We start from the raw sequence: 16,800 nt of genomic DNA, 5'->3' as shown, positions 1-16,800 counted from the left end.
ACTGATACGTTCAGAAACCAACCAGAGGGGTTCATGGGACTCAGCCTATAGTTATACTAAGTCTTGTTGCATGGCTCAGATTTATTACATGGCTCACAGCCGAGATTTATCATGGCAACAGGCCAGAGGATCAGAGCAAAAAAAATCAGAGAATCTTGGGACATCCCTGTGCAGGTTTCGTGTGCTCTCTGCCTCCCATGAGGGTCCCACAGAGCATACTCTTCCCCAGTAGTGAAAACGCAGCAACATGAGGTTGTTTCTTCCCAGCAAAGCCCATTAGAGACCCAGCTAAGAGCTGGCCACATGGGTACCCTCTACCTAGCACCCACCAAAATCCCAGACTCCCCAAAGGAAAGCAAGTGTTCGGAATAAACCATGTTGTTTGCACAGTCTAGGCACCGTGAACCACCCTTATCAGTTAACTGTTGCCCGGGAATATTCTGAGAACCCAGTTCCCAGATACCAATCAAGGAAAACTCTTGCAAAGCAGGCCTTCTAAGAATAGCAGTCTCAAGCCTGTGAACTCTTTTCTGCACAGTTATGAGTCAATCAGAATACGCCATCAGGGCTTTTCTAAAACCTTCCCTTCCCTATAATTGTGTGTGCAGGAGAATCCCAGAGGCCCGCATGTTTCACTACCCTGTAGACTCACACATTGCCTCAGCCCTGCATTCAGCTGTTTGCCCTCATCTCTTGTCTACCGAGGTCTTGGTATTTGTAGCCTCCCTGCAGCTCCCCCTGCAGGCAAAGCTGAGAAAGACAGTACTGTGCGCTCCGTCAAAAGGCCAGGGATTTCCTCCAATAGGTCTTTTCCAAGACCCCATGGAAGATGCTGAGAGTATGGACAGCCTGAAGGGTAGAGACTTCATTTCTTACAATTCTACAACCTCCTCCCCTCAGGAAAAGGCCAAGCTCCGGTGTTTGATGTATTTGAAGCTTTTCTCAATACCGACAACATCCAGGTCTTCGCCAATGCAGCCACGAGTTACATCATGTGCCTTATGAAGTTTGTCAAAGGACTGGGTAAGTGGGGTCTTCTTTCCATGCCTCGTGACAGCTGGGGGCCCCGTCCTGGATGACTTTGTGTGGAAGGGCCCGGAGACAGGCCCAAGAACAAGCTTGGCAACAAGCAAGCAAGCAAGCCTGGGCGATATGCAGATGGCAGTGTGCTGTCTACTCAGGAGCAGAAAGCTTACTGTGAAAGCAGCTTGGATTCTGTCCAGGGTTGCTGTCATTCATCGTGTTCACGGGACACTCTTGTAGCATGTTTGCAATCTATGTGTTACTTTGCTCCAACTTCTTTTTGAGTCTCAGAATATTCAGTACTGTGTTCAGTAACTGCCCCGATGCAGGAACTACGATCCTCGATGTCCCATAATTGGCGGCCTCCGCCTGAGTTCCCAGCTCCCCCAAAAAAAAAAAAAAAAAAAAAAAAAAAATCAAGCATGCCTTCTCCTGGGACTTGTTAATCATAAAATTTCTCTGGAATGTCAAAGTCCCCCTTCTCTGAGGCCTTGTGGGTGTCAGAGTCTACTAAGTTGATTTTCTGCTTAATTTAGCAATACTTTAACAAAGTAGAGTCCTGCTATACAACACGACCTGCTGTAGCAGGTTGCTATCAAGCGCAAGCTACCTGGGATGAGAGGGGAGGGCAGTTAGTTTCTGCCAGCAGTTCCTAAAACCAGAAATTTTAGAAGGAACTTAAATCTTAAAGTTTTGAGAACTTCGCCCTGGAGTGCTCTGAGACATGGAGGCTAAGAACAATTTAAATAAGGGCAATATAAAGTCCATAATATATATTTTTTTTAATTTTTGCTCAATAATTCACAATTCCTTTGCACAAGAAAACTGGACACAGAGAAACGAGGTGACTTCACTCACGCTCCCTTTTTTTTTAGGGACCAGGAACAAAATGCAAGTTTCAGGATAGCGCCTGAAGGCAACAAGTCTGATCTGTAGACCATTGTTGTTCTAGTCTATTATTTATCATATATGCTTTATTCTATTATTACGTACACCCTGGGAAACAGAGGACTGAGCGGAAGGGTAACCATCGCAGCCACTTGCTTCTTGATGTTACAAATTGGGCTTCAGAGGAAGATTTCTTCTGAAGCACAGCATACGATTTTTTTTTTTAATTCTGCTGTATGTTAAATAGAAGCCAAATAATCTTAATCATAAGAAGAACTTAAAGTATGCATCTTTTATTAGGTAGTAGAAAATTCAGCTTTTGTTTGAGAAAAACTCACTCCTGCGTATCTCCTTTGTTCCCGTATGACTACCACACTCCCAATACTGGATGGGGGAGAGGGGCGGCCCTCACAGCACGTGATACTCTGCGACACCAGCTGGGTGTCCTACAATCCAATTCAATTCTGACACTACCCAGAGTTAGCGCAGACTCCACAGGTCAGGGGCTCAGTCCCCCAAGGCTGCCCCCCACTTCACATGCCAAGCACAAGTAGGTCCCCAGGTTACCCACAACTCTGACTCGGCTACAGATACGAGCTTCCCATAACCCCTGCCCCTTGGATTTGGTTATTTGTTAGAACAACTCACCGAACTCAGGGGAACTCGTGTACCAATTTATCATATGATGGATATAATAAAAGATACAGGTGAACGGCCAAAGGAGATACATATGGCAAGGTCCACAAGGGTCCCAAACACAGGAGCTTCTGTCCTCACGGAGTTGAGGTGTGCTCTCCTCCCAGCATGTAGATGTGCTCACGAACCCAGAAGATCTCTGAACCCCATGCTTTGGGGGTTTTTATGGAGGCTTCATCACGTAGGCATGATAGATCTTTAACTCTGTTTAGGAGTTAGGAAGGGGATGTTCTAGTCATGGCTTGATCTTTCTGGTGACCAGTCCACATCCAGGAGCCCACCGGCTGTTGCCTCAATCAGAACAATAGATATTCCTACCACCCAGGAAATTCCAAGGCTGTAGGAGCTCTGTGTCAGGAATTGGAGTCAAAGACCTAATATGAGAACAGAAGATGCTTCTAGTAGTCTTGTCACTTGGGAAGTTACAAAGGTTTTAGGAGCCATGTGCCAGGAACCGGGAGCAGAGACCAGTATATGTGTTTGCTATTATGTCACAGTCTTATATTTCATTGAAGAGTCATAATGACTGTTATTCTGTTATTCAGTGAACAGTTAGTTGAGTGCCTGCCATGTGGGCACATCTATGTGAAGATAGAAAGATGAATAAAACATGGGAGAGGTTCCTGCCTGTGAGACGCTCACAGGCTCTTCTAGGAAACACATATAAATCAATTGTTACAATTCAGTAAGATGAATATTTTCATGGAGGCTACTAAAAAAAAAAAAAAAAAGACACGTAAGCTGAAATGAATAAGCCGCTGAGACAGATGTTTGGTAGCGGGGGCTAGGTGCAAGCTTCAAAGGGGAGGTGACATTTGAACTTGGTGGGGTAAGCCATGGGTTTACTTTCCTAAAGACAAAGTACACTGAAGGTACCCACATAAGAGGGATGGTGGGTGATCAGTTGGAAAGAAAGGAAGAGGGCAGTTGTGAAGGGTGCCGCGTGCCAAGTCAAGGAATCCAGAATGTGCAGGGAGGGTTATTAAGTAAAGAGTACTCCAGTCACATGCACGGTTAGGCACTAAACTCTGGCAGGCACATCTCCCCATACGTGGGTGCGAGAAGCTGCGAGCAGGCGGATTGTGGAGAGAATGCAGTTGGCTCTAGCACATGGCAGAGGTGGGGTCTGTAGGGCTTGTCACCGAATGGGGGCTCGGGGAGGGGGAACCGAGGATGGCTCCCGTTCCCCACGTTTCATACAAAGGCTGGTGCTGCCCAGAGTTAGGACATTCAAAAGGAGAGCAGGTTAGGTGTGGAGGAGAGGAGAAAGTATTGACGTTGGACCTTTGGACCTGTTGAACTTCTGTGAAACTCCACTCAAGGGGAGATGCCTAACAGCGTGTCACAAATGTGAGATTTTGTCTTAAGGAGGGAGTTAAGGGCAGCAAATGGAGATGCAGAATTATCGGGATGCACAAGGAGGATGGTTTTTTCTGTGAATTATAAGGTGGAGTTATTTGTACGGAGCATGGAGCCTGGGGGGTACTCAGGGGCCTCCAGTACAGCCCTGCTGGCTGTGGACGGCCCCGGACTCCAGGGGGCGCCACTTGCATAGACTTTGATGTGTACCGCGGCGGCCTTGGTTAAAACCAACAAAAAAAACTTTCGGACTGCTCACTGTGATCAACAGGCTAAGAAACGAACGTATTTTTAATTCCCGCTTGGCTTATTCAACATGAATTTGATCTATGCTGTGTTTTCACGTTGTGAAGTGTGTTGATCCAAACCGAGGGTTGGCAAACAATTGGCAAAAAAAAAAAATTATTTTATAAAGTTTATCGGAACACAGCCATGGTCATTTGTCTGTAGCTATTTTTGTGCTTCGACAGTAGATTTGAGAAGGTGTTACAAAAACAAGGGAACCTGCAAAGCCTGAAGTATTTCCTGTCTAACCTGTACAGAAAAGGGTGATCCTTGATCTAAAATACAAGTGTTTATCTCTTCTTTTTAAAGGAGAAACATGCCTCTTTGTCTGAATTTTAACCAATGCCTAGTAATTAGGTCTGTTTACCCCCGGGCAAGGGTGCTAGTTGCTACCCTTGTAGACAATGGGAAACAATTATGGTGTCAGTGGAACAAAGTTACTAAAACTATGTGAATAGATTCATTGCATGAGAAGAATGATAATCCTCGACTAGTATTTACCTATAGAAAATCTAGATGCCCTCTACAGATCTGCGAAATCTCTAGATATATACCACCAAAAAAATAAAAAGAAAGAAAAATCATTTCAACTCCATTCAGTCGTCTCAGTCCCCAAGCCTGATGTTTAGATCATCCCAGAGCCTTTATTTATCATCACTATTTAGTGCTGAGCACTGGTAGCCGATGGGTTCTTTTCCAAACAGAGAGAGGCCTGGCGCTTCATTCCAGCCCAACATGTGGCTTGTCGCCAGGATTCTCCTTAATCATCAAGCTTCAGAGTCATACCGACAGCAGCAGGGGCACAGTGAAGTGAGTTACAGGGTGTCCAGGTACAAAACAACAGCGTCCAGCCACCGTGGGTACTGTGGTAGAACCCAGAAAAAGTGTCCATTGCTTACTGAAAAGGAGACTCACAAAATGGAATATTCCCAACAAAATTAGATGCACGCTGTGATCCCAACCGTGTTTAAGATGCACACGTGCAGAGGGGAGAAAGGACTGTCTCCGGGGTTGCAGAGCTTGGGGTAACTTTTTCTGGTTATTTCAGTAGACGTTTATTGAGCGAAGGCCGTGTGGCTCAACAGGTCTCCTGTTGAAGGAGGAAGGCGAGAGTAATTTTGTCGATCTCTGTCCGCCAGGGGAAGTGGACTGTAAAGAAATAGGAGACTGTGTCCCAGGACCGGGAGCCACGTCCCCAGACCTGTGCCTGCCTGCCCTGGATTACCTCCGGCGCTGCTCTCAGGTACCGGGGGCGGTGCTTGCACGCAGCTCTAGTATAAGTTTTTGTCCCCACCCCTTCCAGGAAGGAAAGGAAGAAAGTAACGGAAATATACCAGAACGCACAACTGAACTGCAGTCTCTGAAACTTCTCATTTACGCTCAGACGCAGGAACCATCCTAATCTCTATGTTTGCGTCAGGCTGTAAGGAAGGGAGTCATGAGGTCACGGGAAGTCCTCACGATAGGACCAGAACGTGGATCGTGGGGGTGCGGCCAGTGGAGAGAAACAGAAACAAAAGCGGGATGCAGTCAGCCAAGATCTAGTGAAGAAATCCCATGCAACAGCGCTCATCCAACTAAACAGCGACCTTCATTGTGCGAAATCCAGTCACTGCCAATATCTGCGTCCAACGCCGCCGGACCAGAGGATGGTCCCTCCTGAAGCCCTTTCTCCCCCTGCCCCCCCCCCCCCCAGGCTTCAGTGATACCCTGTCTCAGTAGTTGTAGTCCTGTCTTTGCGGGTTCTGTCCCCAGGCCTCTTCTGGACTGTGGAACCTCTCCCGTGGTGATAGCAGGTATAGCATGAAGCCCCAGGACTTTAGAAAGGATACCCAGCCCCCGCCTCTTCCCCCAGCTGCCTCCACCAGGCCCCACTCACAACAGAACCGCAGCTACCTTTTCACCCTCAGATGCTTCCTTCTCGCTCTGGGCTCCAACCACACAGATTTTTTGCCCCTCAGATACACGGTGCCTCACCGCTCAGGGCTATTGCCATCTCCTCTGCCTAGAATTTCCCCTCCCTGGAACTCTGTGGGATGCTCCTTCTCTTGATCTCATCAGGAACATCACCTCCTCAGACCAGAGCTATGAACCAACTCCCTGCCAACATTCCCACATACCCCGGTCATTCTAATATCACCTAATTGTTTCTATAGCCTTTATGTCTGAAATTATTATTGGAAGACCCCCAGGACAGGAATTTTTTCTCTCTCCCTCACAGCTGTTTTCCTGGCTTCTGGAACAGGACAGGCCCAGCAGGCACAATTCTAATTCATGAGGCTCCAGGGGAGTTTGGCCCAGGAATGCTGATTCCTGGGCGACAGGCTCCATAGCAGTGAGAGGGGAATGTGGAACCCAGGGCAGTCTGTCAGTTCTGCTTCCTCTACCTTCCTCTCTCCCACCTGGCCCACACAATCCTTCGTTCCCCCACTTACTGTTGGCCTCAGTGCCTTGGTGTCGACTGAAGGGAAGGGGAAATCAAAGTCTAGTATCCCATTTACCTATAGACTCTCTCCTCAGTGAGCCCCATAGAATACTCCCCCCATAGGCAAAAACTCTTGACCTGTTTTGTGGTTCCCTGGGAAGGTTTACAAAAGTCTATAATATTCATAGGCAATTGAGATGCTGAACAAGTATCCCTAGAGTCTTTTTCTCCACCTTTTGGTTTGTACTGAATGCTGTCTCACCTCCTCCATGGGATAGATGCCTCCAAATCCCAACCAACCTTAGAACTTTCATACGTTGAGAGCTTTTCTGGTTTTCCCTAACATGAATATGGCTGGTATATAATTTTATTCTTCATTAACACCCAGAGTGCAGCTTTTTCCAATATATAATTGCATTTGATATTTCATTCTTTAGTTACTGGCCAAAATCTACAAAATGCCGTTGAAGCCAATATTCCTTAGTGGGCGACTCGCTAGCTTGCCTCGAAGACTTCAGGAGCAGTCGGCGAGCAGTGAGGATGGCATTGAGTCAGTCCTGTCTGATTTTGATGACGACACTGGTAAGTTAGTTGACTGGACCGAAATACTTTCATATTCCCAGAAGCTTAAGTCATGAGTTCAGTAACTTACAGATCATAAGAATGATCATCCATTTCTGTTGCTATTGTTTTTAATTCTAATAGAACACGGCCACCTAAAGTTTCCATGGACTCTTTAAAAACATCATTTGATGTCTCGTCTCCAAACCCATCCTTTTTAGTTTCCATCGAAACTCAGTGTGAACAGAGTGCAGCTTCCGCTAAATATAGTTTCTAACTCTGAATTCTCTATAATTTAGTAAATTGGAATGTGGTTGCATTGGTACTTAAATTGGCTGGTAATTGTCTTTAATACCTTCTAGGAAACACAATCATTATATAATTACTTCCTGCAGGACTCTTTGGTTAGAGACTGGGGAAATTAAGCCACTACTGAAGAGAGAATCTCTTTGTGGCTGGTGGAACTGAAGGCTCATTAAAAGAATAATTTCAAAGAATGTGTTTCAAATTAGTTCCCATGTAATTTCCCGAGGATTGGAGTTCAGTCTAGTAACTTGGGGACATTTTCAGATGGGTTAACTCATGCTCACACTTGTCTTCTGAGTCCGTCGACCCTGCCCTGTTCTAGATCTAGACATAGAAATTATGTCCTTAAAGGAGTCTATTATGCATCACAGGTTGTTTCAAACCCTTGCAGAAGGACTTTCGGGGGGAGGTTTTTTACATTTGCTTTTTTATTTGTTTTTAATTTTTGTTTTCTTGTTCTATTATAAATCCACTTATGAGAGCAGTGAGAGGATTGACAGTCTTCCATAGGGATTATAGACACTAAAACCTCACTAGTTTAGAATAGGTGTAAGGAAGAACCATAGGAAAGAATAATGGAGAGGACAGTGAAAATATTGGAAATAGGCTGGGTGTTGCCTGATAGAGGTTTCATTTAATGATTAGTTAAGAATAATTTGTGCTTAGCCTCTTAAAGCTCCAGCCCAGACCATTATAAACAGAAACTAACGTTGTTTATCTATAATATAGTCTTTAAAACAGTTGTACATGGTTTGTGTAGGGTCGTTATCAGGAATCCCCTTTCCATTTGTGGAAACCATTAATCCATTGTTTTTCCTAGGCAGCCCATCTTTGTATGGATAAATTACCGCCAACCACCTCTCTAAAGTTTTCCACGTTATCAATTCATTAGGCCTTTAAAGTTACAACTATATATGAAATATAGCTAGATCAGAGAAAAGAAAGGCAAAGGCTTTAAGTTAGTCTTAAAAATTAATGCATTCTTAGATGCTATTCCTTTGGTTTCCAAGAGCCAATAATTTCCTTTTTTTTTTTTTTTTTGTGCCTATGGAAATTTCAGACATGGATAAAACTAGAAAGAATGATATAATGAACCTTCATGTACCCATCATCCAGCTTCAACTACTGTATATTTATACACACACACACACACACACACACACACACACACACACCCTCTGTTCCCTCCACTTCCTCTGTCTTAGATCAAATCATTATAGCATTTCATCTGAAAATGTTTCAGTATGTGTTCTTCACAGATAACAAACATAACCATTAATTCCATGACCACACCTAAAAATAATAATTCTTTAATATCAAATATCCATTCAGTGTTACCATTTTCTATTTTCTTATGTCAGTTAATTTTCAGGATTCACATAAGATCCACACTACATGTTTGGCTGATAGGTCTATTAAATCCCTTTCAATCTCTAGATTTTCCTCTTCAACTCTTTTTCACTCCTTTGCAATTCATTTGTTAGAAGTATGGTCCAGTGTCCCATGGAGTTTTCCATGTGGACTTTATTGGTTATACCCCTTCTAGTGGTGCATAACGTGATTCTGTCCTCTAAACTTCCTGCAAGTTAGCTTGTTCACACCTGCTTACATTTTGAGGTTCATAAGCATTTGTCACCTGATTTTATTTATTGGCCATGGGTTTGGTTTTGCTTCCTATTAATAGGTGTATTCAAAACTTTGGAAGTAATTTTTTCAATGGGAATTTTTTAAAGTTTATTTATTATGAGAGAGCGTGTAAGCATGAGCAGGGGAGGGGCAGAGAGAGAGAGAGAGGGAGAGAGAGAATCACAAGTAGGCTCCATGCTAAGCATGGAGCCCAACAAAGGGCTCAATCCCACAAACTGTGAGATCATGACCTGAGCCAAAATCAAGAGTCAGATTCTCAACTGACCAAGTCACCCAGATGCCCCAATTTAATGGGCATATTTAAAAGCTACCATCTTCTGATACAGTCATATTTCACAGGAAAATTAGAAGTATTAAAATGTAGAGTGGGCTTTTTTTGTATTCTATTTTAGGTCCTTTTGGATTAAGCTAGAGAAACTGAGTCCTTTCTCTGTATCAGTTATCCGATCTGCAGGTTGACGTATTTCCAAAGGCAGTGGTGAACTGGAGTGTTGGCTCAGGTAGTGCTTATGTAAATGGCAAAACTAAAATTATTTCCATCTAATAAAAAGAATCTCATGCTTTTTCCCTTGCCTAGTAGTGCGCAACACTAAAAATATCTTATTTTAAAAATGAAACTGCAGGGGCTCCTGGGTGGCACAATCCCTTAAGCCTCTGACTTTTGATTTCAACTCAGGTCATGATCTCTGGGTTTGTGAGACTGAGCCCTGCGTTGGGCTGTAAGCTGACAGCACAGAGCCTGCTTGGGACGCTCTGTCTCCCTCTTTCTCTGCCCCTCCCCCACTCTCTTGTGCATGCACATGTTCTTTCTCCAAATAAATAAACATTTTTTAAAAATAAAAAAATAAAAATGAAATCTGAAGAGGAGAAAGAAGAGTTGTGTACTGAGAAGTGTGCTGCCTGGGCTTATGATTCTGTTGATGCCGTGAGCACCGTTCCCTGCCTGTGAGCGATACAGGCAGTGATTTGCATGGACACAGGACGAGAGAGTGCGAGCAGCACCAAGTGCAATGTGGACACGTAAATTCAAAATGATGTATAGATTGCAAAAAAAAAAAAAAAAGACACTAGGGGATGAATGATAGAAAAGCAAAGAAGATAGACTAGCACACGTACGCAACAAAAGAAAAACATGGATGGCTCAGACTTCACCAAAATTAAAGACTTTTGTGCATCAAAGGACATTATCCAGAAAGTGAAAGGACAGTCGAAAGAATAGAACATATTTGTAAGTCCTATTTCTGATAAGGTTTTAATATCGAGACCCTATAAAGAATTCCTACAACCCAACAAGACAACACAAGTTAAAAATGGGCAAAGGACATGAATTTCTCAAACTATGTAACAAATGGCCGATCAGCGCATGAAAAGATGCTCAGCGTCATTCGTCGTTAGGGAAATCTAAATCAAAACCACAGTGAAGTACCAGTTCACACCTACTAGAATGGCTACAGTTAAAACAAGAGATAAATTAAGCATTGGCAGGGACCTGGAAAAATTGGAACCTTCACGGGAATATAAAATGGTGTGGCCTTTATGGAAAACAGTCCGGTACTTCTTCAAAAAGCTATACAGAATGACCAGGTGATCCAGGAATTTCTCTCCTGGGTCTAGACCCTAAGGAATTGAGAGACTGAAACAGATGCTTACACTCCCATGCTCACTGAAGCCTTATTCACCATAGCCAAAGGTGGAAACTACACCTTGTCTCTCGACAGATAGACAAACAAAACATGACACAACACACAGGACAACGTGGACGGACCCTGAACACATTATGCTAAGTGAGATAAGCCAGACACAGAAACAAATACTGTATGACTCCGCTTATATGAAATATCCAGAATAGGCACATTCATACAGAAAGTAGAGTAGACTTTTCAGCCTACAGTGTCTCAATTCCTTAGGGTGTAGACCCAGGAGAGAAATTTCTGGGTCATCTGATCATTCTGTTTAGCCTTTGGAAGAAGTACCAAACCATTTTTCCATAAAGGCCACACCAGAGGCTAGAGTGAGGGGAGAATGGAAAGTTACCGTGTAATGGGTGTAGGTTTTCTGAGATGATGAAAAAGTTTTGGAAATAGGCAGTGGAGATGGTTGCACAAAACCATGCATTTAGTTAATATCACTGAATTGTATGCATAATTATGTATAGGGTTAAGGTGGCAAATTTTTATATATTTGTAATTAAATAATTTTTTTTTAATTTTTTTTTAACGTTTATTTATTTTTGAGACAGAGAGCATGAACAGGGGAGGGTCAGAGAGAGGGAGACACAGAATCTGAAACAGGCTCCAGGTTCTGAGCTATCAGCACAGAGCCCGATGCAGGGCTCAAACCCATGGACGGACCGCGAGATCATGACCTGAGCCGAAGTCGGCCGCTTAACCGACTGAGCCACCCAGGCGCCCCTGTAATTAAATAATTTTTTTAAAAAAAGATATACTTAGGGGTACCTGGGTGGCTCAGTCGGTTATGTGTCTGACTTTGGCTCAGGTCCATGATTTCGACCCCCATGTCAAGATCTGTTCTGACAGCTCAGAGCCTGGAGCTTGCTTCAGATCTTGTGTCTCCCCCCTCTCTCTCTGCCCCTCTCCCACTCATGCTCTCTCTGTCTCTCTCAAAAATAAACATTAAAAACAAATTTTTTTAAAGATATACTTGGGTGATACAAAAGGATATTTTAGTGTTTTGGTACTCTCAGCTCCCAAGAAATCTGACAGTTGTTTCAATATAGTAGAATTTACCATATCACCTTCTTCCTGTAGGGGAATAAGAAGAAATTTGGGGGGTTTCTGCCCTTTGATTTTCTTAGAACGTGTAAATCATAATCTGTCCTTGTTTGTGGACACTGCGGGCTACCCCACCGGGCAATGCCTCACATCCATATGGCACATTGCTAAACTACCAATGTTTAGTTTGGTCTTATGATGATTCTGTATTATGGATTTCACAGAGATCTGCTTTCTGGTTTCCAGGGCTGATAGAAGTCTGGATCATCCTGCTGGAGCAGCTAACAGCAGCTGTGTCCAACTGTCCACGTCAGCATCAGCCACCAACCCTGGATTTACTCTTTGAGCTGTTGAGAGATGTTACCAAAACGCCTGGTAAGAATTTCTACGTCTGTCTTTTGGGGGGAGTTCTTATGCATGTAACTTTTTTTAGGAGGGTATTTCTGTGGGTCTGCTTGTTTCACAGCTATATCCCTGGACTCGGTGCAGAGCTCCATGCAAAATAGATGCTCAGTAAATACTTGTTGAATGGCTATGATGCAGTGATGTTTAAGATATGTCCTGTTATTGTTTCCATGTCTTCCCAGCAGTCCCTTTATAAATAATGTGTGCTATCCAGTTAGTTGGAGATGTTGGATTCCCACAATAATCAGGCCAAGGGTATTGGTTTTGCTCTTTTCCAGGATTACAGTCTTCCTCTTTGACTGGATCTTACATGCTCTTGGCCCAGAGCTGTCAGTGGGACTCACTGGGTCTCCAGTGACATAAACAAACCATGTATATATATAAATACATATACATATATACACACATATACATACATATAGATGCAATATTAAGACTGCAAGATCTTTTTATTTTTATTTTAGAGATAGCACATGAGCAGGGGAAAGAAAGGGGCAGAGAAAGAAAGAGAATCTTAAGCAGACTCCATGCACAGTGCGGAGGCCAAGGCAGGGCTCAATCCCACAACCCTGGGATCGTGACCTGAGCCAAAATCAAGAGTTGGGCGTTCAAGTAACTGAGCCACCCAGGTGCCCCAAGACAGCAAGATCTTAAATGTATAAAGGTCATAGGTGATTAGATTTAGAAAAAGACATTTAGTGGTCACCTGGTACCTTAGTAATACAGGAAAAGAATGGCCCTGAGGGCATTTATTTCTTCTTTTGAATTAATCAAATTTAGCATGTACACTTAGACATGCAAATTTTCCCAAGATCCAAGAAACTAGAAATTTTGGTTTTCACAAACAGAATCAGAACCACAAATGAACCCACTAGTTAATTCCTTAGTAGTAAGAGGAGTTTCATATTTATCATAAACTGATGAAGACTTGATAATCATATATACATTTTGTCTCGCTATTAATTTTGATAATGATGCTTGGTGAAATATATTGAACAGCAAAAAAATTATGAACACCCTACATGGGTTAAGTGAATTCTAGTAAGAGCATATAAATATTCTGCAGACATTAAAATGAGTGTGAATATTTAAAATATATATACTACGGAGTACAATCTCAAATTTATGAAATGTTATGCATTTATAAATATACATGTACATTCAAAAAGACCAGAAGTCAAACATCAAAATGTGATTATCTCTGTGGGTGAGGTTTTTTTCTTCTTTGTATTCCCATGTGTTTTCTGTTTATTAGAAAAAGGGGGAAAATAGGATGCCTTACTTTTGTAATCAGACTTTAAAAATCCGTCACTTTCACAAGGATTTTCATTATAGCATTGTCTATGAAGCAAAAAATTAGGAACACCTTAAATGTCCATCAGTAAAGGACCGGATAAATAACTGCTGTGTATACACACCATGGAATGTGGCAGTCAAAATGAGGAATACCTAAATTTGCTAACAACGAATGGTCTCTAACACATGTTAATGTGCTTCTCAGTGTTTCATGTAGACATATGTACTTACACTTTAGAGGGTATTTCTTATAAACCTTCAGATACATACACACATATCTGGGGACTGGAGTCAATCAGGTGATCCTTTATAGCTTTATCGGTGTTTGAATTTTTTTTTATGAATTTATTCATGTGTCACTTCCATAAGTAAAATCATCAGAAACAAAGAAGAAAAATGCCACCGAAGACCATATATTCCCCAATCACTAGTAAGTTCTTTTTCCTTGCAACTTCTCAGAGGGTAGGGGATGCCCGGGAAAGAGACGGGCGATGCCAAGCGATGGCAGGAGCTTCCCTTGCACTACAGGAGAGCTCTGCGATCCCAGTTCTCATGCTGGCTTTTCTCTTCCAGGACCCGGGTTTGGGATCTATGCGGTGGTTCACCTTCTCCTCCCTGTGATGTCCCTTTGGCTCCGTCGTAGCCATAAAGACCATTCGTACTGGGATGTGGCTTCTGCTAATTTCAAGCATGCCATTGGCCTGTCCTGTGAGCTGGTGGTGGAACACATTCAAAGCTTTATACACTCAGGTATCTATGGTGCCACAGCAGTCCATGCTGAGGATTTCTTTTTGTGGCAAGTGTCACCATTTAAATGTGCTTATAAATACCAGGGTATGACTTTTTTTTAATTTTTTTAATGTTTATTCATTTACTGAGAGAGAGAGAGAGAGAGAGAGAGAGAGAGTGCAAGCAAGGGCGGGGCAAAGGGAGAGGGGGACACAGAATCCGAAGCAGGCTCCAGGCTCTGAGCTGTCAGCACAGAGCCCCATGCGGGGCTCGAACTCAACGAACCGCGAGATCATGACCTGAGTCGCAGTTGCTTAACCAACTGAACCACCCAGGTGCCCCCGCCCCCCCCAGTGTATGATTTTTGTCCAGAAATGACAAAAATAGAATTATGTGGTCAGGGCCAACCTTCTCGTAGTAGATGATGAAAATGAAAATTGATACTTGCAGTACATATGTGACTAAAAATAAAATTCCATCTAGTATGTCTATGCATGAGGAGAGGGGAGGCAAGTTCAAATATGTAATGAATACATTAAAAAAGTGACGGGTGTATATCTTCCTGCTTCATCTGGGGAGGCTAAATGGAGGAGATAAGATTTTAGAACCGGCCTAAATTATAGGCAAGAAGTTGTTTAAGAGGGTAGGGGGTAAGGTGTCTTCATATCTCTGGCACTTTGAAAACGATCTCAAAGTATGTGGTAGATAATATATTGAAGCAGGAACTAGAGGCCAGGGAAATAGGTCAGCTGTGGTACCAGTGGAGCACCATTTGTGAAATCTACATTCTTGCTCATGGTTCTTCATAGGAAGAGTTGGAAGTTTGAGAACAGAAGAAGAATTGCCATTAACTCTAGAAGTTTTCATTCTGTATGCCGGGGCGCCCAAGTGGCTCAGTCGGTTAAGCGTCCAACTCTTGATCTCAGCTCAGGTCACGATCTCAAGGTTCATGAGATCGAGCCCCGCATCCAGCTCTGCACTGACCGTGTGGAACCTGCTCAGGATTCTCTCTCTCCTTCTCTCCCAGCCCCTCCCCACCTCAAAAGAAGCACTAAAAAATAATAATTCTACAGGCCTTTCTCTCTTTTCTTTATAAAGGGAGAGGTGAGGTAAGAGACTCCCTTGTTAGAGACATTAGAAAATCTGCTGAGACAGTCACCCCAAGGGAGAGTCTAAAAGCAAAGATAAGAAGTGGGTAGCTGCACTAAGTTGAAGGACCATTTGCCCCACAAAAAAGAACGTCAATCGCGAAAGAAAACCAGTGGATTTTTCCACGTGTAAGCAATAACTGTCCCTAGGGGTAGATGTTCTCATCTAGATCATTGTTTTTGCACGGCCCAGAACCTTTGATGATCCTACTGAAAATGGAATCTGTGGCATCATAAGGACTCTGAGGGAAAAGAATACAGATGTAGTCCCTTGAATTGGACAAATAGAATGACTTGGGGAAGTCTCACCTTTGGTCTGGGGATAGTGTGCCAGACTGAAAAGTTCAAGAAGTGGTAAGACAAGAGAGGTCTTGTTTGCTGAGAGCATTGAATTCAGTTTAGTCTACCAGCAATAAGGAATGTATATGTTTCATTTTCTCTTTTTTGTTTTTTTAAGAATTTAAATTTTTTGCTAGCCACTCTTCAGGCTGTAGATGCTGTATTCCGCCTAATAGTAATAAATTAGTAAAGTAGGTGAATTATACGCTTAACTTTGAATGCACACCGACACATGAAAGCAAACCACATATATTTCATCTTGAAATGGATAATACAAGCTAAAATTGAGTTTAAAAAATCCAAGAAAATTACTTTTCTCACAGATGTTTATAGGGCTTCCTCCTTTCGCTGCAGATGCCATTTCAACCCCCTCCTTTACTGAGTGAAATCGTGGTCTTACTTTTCCCCGTAGACATCAGGTATGAGAGCATGATCAACACGATGCTGAAGGACCTGTTTGAGTTACTGGTGGCGTGTGTGGCCAAGCCCACAGAGACCATCTCCAGGGTGGGCTGCTCCTGTATTAGGTGAGAAAAAGATTCCCTGGCGCTCCACAAAATTAAGAGTTTTTATTATAAAATCCAAGGAAATTAGATTGCTTTCTGTAGGTAAAAATGACTATATAGGTGTGTGTATGTGTGTGTGTGTGTATATATATTATTAGCATATATAGGTGTGTGTACATATATACATTATTAGCATATATAGGTATGTGTGTATATATATACACATACATACACACACACACACCTATATACGCTAATAATTCCTCATTTCGTGTTTAATCAGCAAACATTTATCGTCTTAGGCATTATACGAGGTATTCTGCTGGGTAAGAAGTCAAGATCCCTACCCTCAAGAGGCTTATAGCCTTTTTCTAAAGGACATAACAAAGAGAGACCCATGAAAAATGATAATAGTAAAGACTTATCCTCCATGCCAAGAAGGGACAGGAGGGCCG

General features: G+C 42.8%; 1 protein-coding gene across 4 annotated transcripts in view; it reads left to right on the top strand.

The window, feature by feature from the left end:
- Positions 1 to 16,800, top strand: part of ARFGEF3 (ARFGEF family member 3) — a 182,985-nt gene that overhangs the window by 147,298 nt on the left and 18,887 nt on the right. For all 4 annotated transcript variants that reach the window (XM_053222185.1, XM_053222189.1, XM_053222187.1 and 1 more), the window contains 6 exons: positions 901 to 1,023; positions 5,391 to 5,494; positions 7,114 to 7,258; positions 12,169 to 12,297; positions 14,197 to 14,373; positions 16,252 to 16,366. In XM_053222185.1, coding sequence (XP_053078160.1) covers positions 901 to 1,023; positions 5,391 to 5,494; positions 7,114 to 7,258; positions 12,169 to 12,297; positions 14,197 to 14,373; positions 16,252 to 16,366 — 793 coding nt within the window. The remainder of the gene's footprint in view (positions 1 to 900; positions 1,024 to 5,390; positions 5,495 to 7,113; positions 7,259 to 12,168; positions 12,298 to 14,196; positions 14,374 to 16,251; positions 16,367 to 16,800) is intronic.

Source organism: Acinonyx jubatus, chromosome B2 (genome assembly GCF_027475565.1).
Source record: "Acinonyx jubatus isolate Ajub_Pintada_27869175 chromosome B2, VMU_Ajub_asm_v1.0, whole genome shotgun sequence".
In the NCBI taxonomy this organism is placed as follows: domain Eukaryota; kingdom Metazoa; phylum Chordata; class Mammalia; order Carnivora; family Felidae; genus Acinonyx; species Acinonyx jubatus.
The sequence above is the reverse complement of the archived record's forward strand: the minus strand, read 5'-3'. Positions and strand labels throughout refer to the sequence as shown.